The sequence below is a fragment of the Phlebotomus papatasi genome, chromosome 3 (assembly GCF_024763615.1).
Source record: "Phlebotomus papatasi isolate M1 chromosome 3, Ppap_2.1, whole genome shotgun sequence".
Taxonomy (NCBI): domain Eukaryota; kingdom Metazoa; phylum Arthropoda; class Insecta; order Diptera; family Psychodidae; genus Phlebotomus; species Phlebotomus papatasi.
In genome coordinates this window covers 21,749,966-21,761,388 of record NC_077224.1, presented here as the reverse complement: position 1 = coordinate 21,761,388, position 11,423 = coordinate 21,749,966, and the positions used below count along the sequence as shown (strand labels likewise).

The window sequence follows — 11,423 nt, the reverse complement described above, 5'->3', positions numbered from 1 at the left end:
GGTCGCAACGAAGAGATGAAAATTCTGGTGAGAGAAGGAAAGAACAGCCCGAGGAAACCGAGTCATTAGCCGGAACGAAGTTTTTCGAGAGAGTCACGCATCGTATGCTTCATCAATTATTTATCTGGAGGAATTTTTATTGGGCAATTTGGCTACACTCCTCTCGCTTCTCTGGGCTCCCCTGACCACCCATTTCTTCCTCTCTCTCATAGAAGGTGAAAGGGGTAGACACTGTGATATTCTGTGCATGAGAATAATTTTGGAAATGAAATTTGTTGAAGATGGAGAGGCGTTTATTGTGAAGCATGAGCTGCAACCAGGCGCCTCCACTGCCATAAAGAAGAAATCTTATAAGTGAAGAAGGTTGGAAAACCACTTTATTTACAGTAAATTAATTAGATGTGAAATTATAAATTTCATTTGATAATACACCTGAAAATGCTCTTGCGTTGGTACATTATTCAATTTAGTCTCCAGTCATCATCTCCATAAATTCTGCAAGGAAATATCCATTAGCGAATTTAAATTTAATTTTACCCAGGGAAAAGGGGAAATTCCTCACCATCGAAATCAACAGTTCCAGAACCATCTGTGTCAATTTCCGCGATAATCCCATCGAGATCCGCGTTGGAGAGTTTGTCATCTAGAGCTGCAAGGATTTCTTTCAGGGTACTGGTAGTGATGTAGCCATTGCCTTCGCGATCGTACAACCTGAAGGCTTCCTTCAGCTCCTGTTGCATAGCTTCAGCATCTTCCTCTTCCAGGAAATGCCCAGCAATTCGCGAGAATCCATCAATGTTCACCTTTCCGGTTTCTGCTCGGAGAAATAATTTTCTTAGCGAACATTCACATGACCAAATGGACAAGGATAAACTCACGTTCAGGGTCATTATCAGCAATGAGTGTCTGCAATTCCGTCTTGTCATAGGGCTGACCCATGGACGTCAGGATTGTGGAAATCTTGAGTGTATCGATAAAGCCACTCTTGGTGGTATCGAACATCTGGAAAGCCTTCCGGATGATTTCCATTTTCTGATCGTCATCCTGATTATCGTGAATATATCATTAGATATTTGAATATTTTGATAAGATTTCCACTATGACTTCAGGATATGATTTTATAATGCTCTCAGAGTAACCAAATAGTCTCTATATATTCTTAAATTCTCATTCTTCAAGTTTTAGAAGAAAATTTAATAAATTTCTTTAAGATAAGCATAAAGCTTTATTTACCAAACCAAAATTATTGCATTTTTTTTTAAATAAAAAAGTAATAGTATTATGATTTTTAGGAAAATCATCATTAGCTAACTATTAGCTATTTTTTTATGTAGGTACTCTCTAGCTTTTTTAACGTACGAAATCTTTAAAAACTACACAGAAAAAAATATTTCGGTAAATTGTTCATAAATGTTTGTGAATTCCTATTTGGGACCTACGAAACAGGTTCATAAAAGTTTGTACTTTTTCCACGAACATTGTTCGTAACATGATCACTTGACGAACATTTTTTGTACTTTTACAAACATTTGTTTGTAGCAAACACACAAAAAATGTTCGTAAAATTTTGTCATTTGTTTGTAAATGTTCGTAAAATGTTTGCCAGGAAACAAAAATTTACAAACAAATGACGAAATTTTACAAACATTTTTTGTGTGTTTAATGAACATTTACGAAACAAATGTTTGTAAGTGTACAAAAAATGCTCGTCGAGTTATTAAGTTACGAGGAATGTGGGTTTTAAGATTTATGCCCTAGACACACTTACGACTTAAGCCGAGAGACGACTTAGTGGAAAATTGTGGAAATGTAGTATAATTTTTATTTCGAATATAATTACACTAAGCCATCTCTCGGCTAATCCTCAGGTCTGTCGAGGCCTTTACGAGGATTTCGTAAGTCCACAATAGCAATTCACAAACATTTACGAACAATTTTACGAAATATGTTTTCTGCGTACAGTAGAACCCCGTTATATGCCATCGCTCTATAGTCCACAATTTATCGACCGTTGATTTCAAAACACTGATTTTAAGTTAGGTTATGCTTTTTTAGTACGCGACATGCAATGTTGTCATAATTATTTTAATATTTTTGGCAAACTTTATTGAGCAATTGTGATAATTGTGATCCATAATGAAGAGAGCGAGGACGTACCACAATCGCAAAGAAAGTGGAAGCCGTCGAGCAATTTCAATACTAAAAATCGTTAATAATTTTAAAAAATGGCATGGACTATAGTGCGACCCAAGTGTCAAATCTGGAGCCAAATATGGACCAAAGCGAGGCTCTACTGTATGATTTTTTGGCGGGAAAATATTTCATAGGGTAAAATTAGGTAATTTGGAATCATTTACAATTTGGGACATTTGAGATTTTCTCATTGTTTTAGATAAGCAAAGAGAAAACAAAGACCGCGAAATAGAACAAAAAAGACGATTAAGAAGAAAAGGAACAGCTTTTCTTCCTTTTGAATCTCTGAAACGGTGAGAAAATCCCATATGTCCCAAATTGTAAATGGTTCCAAATTACCTCATTTTACCCTATATAACGGGGAACTTTTTGTATAAATTTGCAATCAAATGCTGTATCCTACAGTTGAACTAAAATAAACCAAACAATTAAAAGAGTCTTAGAATGGTAAAAAAAAAATAGTAAAACTTTTATTTCTCAAAACTGAATCCTTCATAATGTGGGTTTTATTCACAGAGGTCTTCGAAAATCAAATCTCAGAGGCTGATTTTTTTAAAGATTTTTTAATGAAAATTTTAGAAAATATAGTTTAAATGTTGTACTTTTATATGTCTTTTTATACTTTTATATGAATTAAAAAAATTCATTATTATGCTGTAAAAAATTAGAGAAAAGTATGCTGTTTTTTGCCTAGTTGGACAAACGTAACCCCTTAACCGGAAATTCCATCGATTTGGTAATTGTCCTCTCTAAACTCTAAAATGGTTTTCAGGCATAACTATACGGAGCATACGGAGTATTTAGGGTGGAGTCTACACTTATGGACGTTATACAGTTATGGACAGCGTACAAAAATATTTAGTTCTTATGTAAAATAGATTTCGAATTAGTTTATGATATATTTAATAATTTTTTGGTTTTTAGACATCTGAAGTGCAATGATAACTTTTCGATACTATCAAATCGATAGTATCGATAAATCTGTATCTGGTAGATTCAGTGAATAACAGATTTTCAAACATTACTGGGCCAGTCCATGCACCATTCTTAAAAGAATGTGACTGTAAATAAGGATTTCTATCGTCCATAAAAAGCGTAATTATCATTTCAAATTTTCAAAATCGACAGTCGATACTATCGAAAAGAAATTATCTTATCTACCTTGTTTAATGTAATAAGTTAAGATTTTTGCAAGTTGTCCATAAGTGTATAACATCCATAAGTGTAGACCCCATTTTAACTGTTAATTTGTTAAAATGTGAAATTTTTGAAGACTTATGGCTCTGACACACCTTTTAGATCGGAAAAATTTCACGTAAACGAAATTCACATCCCTTTCTTGCTCAAACATTTTTCATATGTCTATCCCAGTCTTTTGAACTCTTCTTCTTCTTTTGAACATCACACCAAATTAAAATTAGTTCAATGGAATTTTTAGAGCAAAAGAATGAAACATCTATATGCAAAACATTGGAGAAAGAAAGGGCTGTGAATTTTGATCACATGAAATTTTCCCGATCAAAAAGGTGTGCCAATAAAATTGATTTTGTTACAAAACAAATATTTATTCCGTATGGCGCTAGCACACCTTTTCAGTTTAGTGAATTTCAATCGATTGAAATTTCGCCTCTTACTCTTTCAAATTGAAATTAGATACAGTTGTCTCTTTCTGTCAAATGCAAATTGAAATTTCAATTTCATTTCCGATTTGCATTTGACTGAAAGAGACAACTATATCTAATTTCAATTTGTAAAAGTGAGAGGTAAAATTTCAATCAATTGGAATTTTCTAAGTTGAAAAGGTGTGCCTGCGCCATTAGTTCAAATATTAAAATAAGCAGGAATAAACTTAGAAATTTTGAAAAATTATTTTAATTGCTTATTGTTTCAAAATTGAACCTTTTCGCAAACAGTGCTGAAGATTTGAACTAGTTCGAAGACCGTAGGATTGGAAAAGGACCCTACCAACAATATTTTCAGAATTCGCTTTGTTATGGTTTAAATAGTTTAAATTGAATTAAAAAAAATAAAAATATGTTTACTAATCTTATTAATATTCACATGGGAAAATTAAGGAAAAATATTCAAAAGAAAGTGTAATGGGTTTCCACAATTTGTAACAACATAATTTATTTAATGTATTTAACAAAGTGTAAGTAATATGGGTATTTTCATTAATCTGCACTTTTCGATAAGGATAAGTGTTCAAATTTCGTATTCCAAATTTTACAGAGTAGGATGTCAATAGGTCCTGACACGAGTTTTTAAAGTGGCAATAAGTGTTCCTTTCACCCTAATTGAATTTACTCAGTTTTTCTTTGAAAATGTAATATCGTCCACCTTGTGTGAAATATCGTACATTAACTTTATGTCCTTCTGGAACTTTTTCAAATCTTTCTAGACGAGTTCTTAAAGTGGCAATGGGTGTTCCTTTCATCCTAGCTATACAAAATTCTCAGGTGAGGTAGGTTTCTTACAAGAGAGATAGACTTTCCATAAATTTATCACTATTCTAAGTAAAGTTTAAAATTTTTTAATTCGTTCTACTTTAATCGAGATTCATTCGGCGTTAATTTTATCACATGAATGATTAAAGTCCTTCTAAAAGTCATTAGTGTATAACACTGTGCGATGCATTTCAAACTGCTTTAGTTTAAACGAGCCCTAAAGGGTTACTTCTCCCCTATCACAGCTCATATTTTATAGCGAAAGTTTATTTATTAAATTTTAAACTTATTATTGTAATTTGTTTATATGAAGCAAATTTGAGAAACTTTGCGGCAAGTCTGAAAGCTTGTTTAATTGAGAATTCGTAGTTTATTACTCCGCCGGGTGAAATTTGATATCCTTTTATGTGTTATAAATTGGATACTAAACTCTTTATATACACATTTTTAATTGATACAGAAGTGATTAAGTTTTTTCTTCACAGAATATGTCAATTTCATCACTTCTGAAAATGAGATAATCCTTCTTTCTTTCAATTAGAAGCAAATTTTCCTGCCTCTTATTCCGGATGATAAACGATTCAACGATCTTCCACTGACACTAATAATGTCTGCGATCACAAATCTTCCACAGAACTGTCGCTTGGTTCTTAGGCCAATTTTTCCTAAGTTTTACCTCAACATGAATAAATGCCCACACATGCCTTTCCAATCAAAGCTCTCCGATTGAAAGAAAGAATGCGAATGGGAATTAAAAAATAAATTCTGCGCAATTCACATGTCTCTGTATTTGAGAATCCTTGAATTTTCTCCCACAGAACTGGAAATGTTTGTCATCGCGGATATTTCTAAGTTTTCTCAGGCACTTCATTGCGTCAAATTTCACCGAGATCCATAAATTTTCACCGTTCGGGTGGAAAAGATATTTTTTTTTGCTGATGCAGAAATATTAATTATAAGTTTTTGAGGTGGATATTTCCACCTACGCACGAAGTCTTTTAATAAAAATCGAGCATTTATATCGATGATTGTCCTAAGCACAGAAGGGATCACTTTGAGGTTTTTATATGGTTCTTTTGAAGAGATATAGATGTAGGTTACTCCGAGAGCTTTTGGTCGAGAGATCACAAAGGATTAGATAAGGATGATGCTTTTAAATACCATTTTGATTGTCGGTTTTTAACTGACTGCCGTTCAGAGAGACACTGACCAAAAATACCAATCCTCATCTTTTATACCACCCGAACACAGGGATCTCCACAGAGAGCTTTTTAATGTGTGAATCCCACGGAGTTTACGCACCTCATCCAAAAAACACAAAATTTTTCCCTCCTTCCCCAATACCCGAAGAAATCACGATACTCTTCTCTCCAAGATCGTTCCTCTTCCTCAATTGACTCACACGCAGACATTGGCTTGGATTTATCCAAAAATATTTTTCGCACGCCAAAGTGGAATCCCATTGAGTGTGTCGGCATATTTTCCCCTCTTTGCGCCTCTTTTATAAACAACTATAACAAAACTGACCCACCAAGGAGAGTATCTCATCAAGAAAATTTTAAATTTAGCCAATATAATACTTACCTGACACAAGTTTTCTTTTTACTTTTTTCTTTTTTCTTCACGTTTCACGAAGCAAACTTTCGCCAAGTCATTGGCACCTTTTTTTCCTGCATCTCATCACCTCCTGTTGCACGCACTTGTGGCTGAGTAATTCTTATGCCACTTTCCCATTCAACAGATTGATTTATAGACAACCCCACCACAAGGATTTCCCGCGAGGTAAATGCAAGAAATACGAGAGATTGCTATCTAATTTCCACCTGATGAAGCATATGCTGCATGGAAACTTCCCGTACTAAAAGGCCAGTGATAAGCCCAGATAAACTTATGGTAGCGGAGATTCGCTACAGGAGACTTCGAAGAAATGCGTGCAACTCGAAATACTTTAAATTTCGATTGTGAATTGAATTTTAGGGGTAAGGAATCGCGTCTAATCACTGCAAATTCGTTTCATTCGAGTTCAGATGCTCGACGCGATTCTTTTGGGGTTTAACTCTTTCCGGACCGCAGCATATGCTGCAAGCCAATTTCACCATTTTTTAATCAAAAATATCTAAGCTCAGGATTTAATTGAGGTCCTACAAAAAATATCTTACATTTGGACATCCTTATAGTTTGTAATCATCCACAAGAATCGGTTTTTTATCAATTCTGAATAATTAAAAAACATTGTTTTTCACAGAACATTCATATGCTGCTTTGGGTACTCAGAGTCCCAAAAGAGACGAAAGAGTTTAAACCCGAAAATTCAACTAGCATTCGAATTTTAAAGTACAGTGGGACCTCGATAGAATCAATCTCCAATAGAGTCAACAGCTATTTTTTTTTTACTCTATGGACTCCGGTAGAGTCAATTTGAACCAAATTAACTCCGATAGAGTCAACTTTTCTTTTATTATTAAACTAATAATAATATATCACTGTGAGAGAAATTTGAAAAAGTCAAAATAACATTCCGGAAATGTTTATTTTACCCTGCAGTATTGATCCAAAATCGGTGTAAATATTACCATTTTTAGGTGTGTTATAGGTTAAAGTTACCCTTTTTCATGTTGATTTTACCCTCAAAAGGTGTAAAATTAACATTAAAAAATGTTAATATAATATGTTTTCACACCCGAAAAGTGTTAAAGTTATGACGAAAAAAAGAAAATCGTACCTTCTTTTTTTTCTCACTGATGATTTCATTATGATCTATTTGAAATTAAAACCAGTCTTTTTGTGTATCAACGTAACACTTTTCACAAAAGAAAAATATTTATATAAAAACATGGTAATTTTATGACAAAATTCTTATATTAACCGTGTAATCATTTTCCAACAAAGTAATTTTCTTTTCGTGATTTTAAGCTTCTTGATTGATTAAAAGTCTTAAGATTTTTTGATTAGGCCTTTGTTCGCAATGTATAAGAAATTTTGAGCTATTACTAATGTGGAAGTGAATAATGCGCAGCGCACAATAACTTTTGTTTGTAAACATGTTATTGAAGCTTCCTGTGAGAGGGCATAAAATATAGATCTAGTCGTCTCGCTCGCTCCCATAGGCCGTTTCCAAAACATATTTGCAAAACAAAAGTTATTGTGCGCTGGGCATATGATGGTACAAAAAAAAAATGAACTTAAATTACAAAAAAAAAACGTATAGTATCCAAGAAATGAACAAAATTAGTGATAAAAAGCATTTTCTTCATAGTAAAACCACTTTCCCCGGGAATGGAAGGTTAAATAAGATTTTTCCCACTTACCTCGGGCCTGGTTGATCATCTTCCACTACCTGAAATCTGCAAGAAAGAAGAAAAAGCTTTAAGTATTTCGGAAAATCGATAGAAAATTATCAATTATAATTATTTTTCAGGGATAAACAGAATCTCTTGCTGGGGACTCACCAAGCTTTCTAAAGATCCTCGCTGAAAATGCTGGGCAATTCCCACCAACAGGTCCCTGTGCCTGGTTCTGCTCTGCTCCTCCTTGATTGTGCTCAACTGTGATCTCCAAAGACACTTTTTATGCACTTTATGCTATACTTTAATGAACTCCCTCAAGCTTTTAAGACACTTGGCACCCGGAGATCACAGTATACTGCTCCTGGAGCCTCTAACTCTGACAAAAGGAGGCGTGGAGGATATCCCTATTTCCTTCGCGCCGAGTTTCGCTAACCTCACTTTGATCCTTCACTCCCGAAAATCCCACAAAGGTGCTTGCTTTTCTTATTTAGGAACAATAAACGGCACTCGGCATTGCTTTTTGATCACAGATTCGCTACACTTTTCCCTGAGCTCCCTACAAACATATCCACTACGGAATTTCCCGGGAAAAGCTGCAATATTATTCACAGAAGCATTTTGCATTCTTTCACTGAAACACTATTTCTTCCCCTTACCACCACTTCCTCCGCATAAAACACTAAACCCCCACATGAATAAGATGCCCAAAGATCCTCACTCACGAATTTCACTGAAAAAACTAGGAAAATCTCGCAGGAAAACACGAAAAGGTGGGAAAATGCGAGAACGTAGAAAAAGCTTCCGAGCTTCCCATGTAGCGGAACTGCAGTGAAAAAAGGAAATGGCGCATCGGAAAGGGAAGTGCACCCTTATTGTGCTTCTTCTTCCTCGATCTTTCAAATCCAGTTTGCGGTCATTTTGAAAAAAGAATAACAAAAAAATTGCGTAAAATTTTTATTTCTACACAGGATAATTAGATTTCACATTGTGATTTACATTCACAAGCCTGTTGAGATCATTTCCATGGAACACAAACAAAAAAATTGATGAAACTTCTAAAATACTTGAAAACGACATTTGTAAGGTTTTAAGGAAGTTACACCCTTGAAAAAAGGAGTCTTCGATGGCGGAAGAGACTGGAAATGTCCATCGGAATGTCTTATTGCAGAAAAAATTCTAATACATTACAAAAACAAGTGAAAATGATCCGTCAAATCATTGCTCTACCTGCCGATTTTACTCGGAGATTTTTTGAATTGTAACGGTATATTCCAGTATATTTAGAGAAAATCTGTAGATTTTCGGCAGAATTTCTGCCTAGAAAATCTACATAGCATACCGATTAAACATTTTAGATAACCAAAAAGATGCAAGCAAAAATACTAATTTCTTAAAAATCGCCAATACAAAAACGCAAAATTTAGGTCGTCACTCTGTTTAAAGTTTTTACTTCACTATTCTCTACTTATAACACGGTGTCGCAGAATTCTTTATTTTATATAAACACTATGATAACACTAAAAAAAACACTCTATTGAATTTTGCAAACAAAATTCAGTGAAAAATTTTCCATCTTTTAAGACATAGCTGTCTGGAAAGTCTGGAATGTAGAAAAAATCTACAAAAAATCGGCAAAATATCCACAGAACTTCGTCAGAGTATGGTCCAGGATTCGTCAGAAAATCTGCAAAAACTTTCTGACGAATTTTGTTCCAAGCCTAAATAAAATTCATAGGAATATCTACGGATTTATCGGCAGATTTTCGGCAGAGGTGTAAATATTTTCTGCAGAAATCTTAAAGATATCTGACGAAATTATTTGACGGGAAATAGTACGTTAATGACACTGACCGAAGGGAAGGTGGAGGGTTGGTCTGGCATTATCAACTTCTCGAGGGCCCATAGACGTTTTAACCTTTGCCGAAAGCCGCTTGTTGATATCTCTCTCCGTTCTCTCTCCAGAAGTGGTTATACGACGGACGAGACGGAATGTCCACGGAAATCGATTTTTAGCGCACATGATATTCGTGATCTATGAGTGTCAAAACGTGTAAATCCAAAATTTGAGCCCGATCTGACGTGGTCGGATTTCACCTCGGACCACAGAAGCTGAGATTGTAAAGAATCTCAGCATACTCATGTCCCTCGGTGATTTATCTCACTTTATTAATAGGCAAATATTTCTAATTTATTGTTTTAGAAATATCTTTTTTAAATATCCACAAATAACCAATAGGTCGTGGAATTCTTTATTTATTGAAACTAATGGGAATTGCTCTTAGATATTTTAATCCACAATTACCTTTAAACTAAGCCCAAAAATTTACATTGTCGTTGGTTTTTTGACAGTTTTTGTTCATTTAAGGCGCGATTGATAAGTCATATAATGCACCAATAATGCACTACAAGTCCTTAAACCGATAGAAGTGGACAACTATGTTTGGTCTTGGACTAACTAATTACTATGAATAAATAGTAGTTTGCACAGTATATTCTTTCTAAAGAAAACTGTAACACTCCACTGTCTAATTCTACCCTTGACTTATTCTGCCCTGGTTTCCTCTATTATATACAATAATTACTTCAAAAACTTTCACTCCTAGTGAATAATTATCGTAATTTAAATAAATTTAAAGTCAAAGTTGGTCATCAAAAAATTCTAAATGATCAGTAAAGAATATAAAAATGATCAGCAAAAAAATAAAAATGGGCAGTAAAAGTTAAAAAAGAGCAGTAAAAAAATAAAAAAGAGCAGTATTTTACTAAAAACGGTTAGTAAAAAATGAAGTGACCAGTAAAAACATGAAAGATGATCAGTAAAAAAAATAAAAAGTGGTCAATAGAAAGTGAAACATGATCAGTAAAAAGTTGTCAGTAAAAAAAAAAAGTGGTCAGTAAAAAATTAAAAATGAGCAGTAAAAAAGTGGTCAGCCAAAATAAAAAACGAACAGTAGAAATATTCTAGATGATCAATAAAAAATTAAAAAGTGATCAACAAAGAATTAAAAATTAGCAGTAAAAAATAAAAATTGCTCAGTAAAAAATATAAAGTACTTAATCAGAAAAAAATTAAAAGTAAGAAGAAATTTATAAAAAATGGTCAGTAAAAAATAAAAATTAGTAACGTTAGCAATAAATCAAAAATGAGCAGTAAAACATAAAAAGTGGCCAGTAAAATAATTAATAAATAAGGTAAGTAAAGCAATTTTATACTGCTCAATTTTAATTTTTTGCTGACTAATTTTTATTTTTTACTGACTCCTTTTTTTACTGACCACATGTTATTTTTTACTGGCCACTTTTTACTTTCTACGAACCACTTTTTATATTTTACTTCTCATTTTCAATTTTTTACTGACCAATTTTTATTTTTTACTGACCACTTCTTATTTTTTTACTGACCATATTTTATTTTTTGCTGACCACTTTTTTTACTACTCCTTTTTATTTTTATTCTGACCAATTATTATTCATTACTGCTCATTTTTAATTTTTT

The 11,423-nt window shown here is 33.5% G+C and overlaps 1 protein-coding gene across 1 annotated transcript; it reads right to left on the bottom strand.

Moving 5' to 3' along the window:
• Window positions 1-351: 351 nt before the first annotated feature.
• LOC129808243 (troponin C) lies at window positions 352-5,900 on the bottom strand. Its single transcript, XM_055858065.1, has 4 exons — window positions 5,802-5,900; window positions 879-1,044; window positions 563-814; window positions 352-495 (listed from the first exon to the last, which is right to left on the bottom strand). Exons 1-4 carry the CDS (start codon window positions 5,802-5,804, stop codon window positions 467-469), a joined length of 450 nt encoding a protein of 149 aa, XP_055714040.1. The 5' UTR covers window positions 5,805-5,900; the 3' UTR covers window positions 352-466.
• Window positions 5,901-11,423: the final 5,523 nt, after the last annotated feature.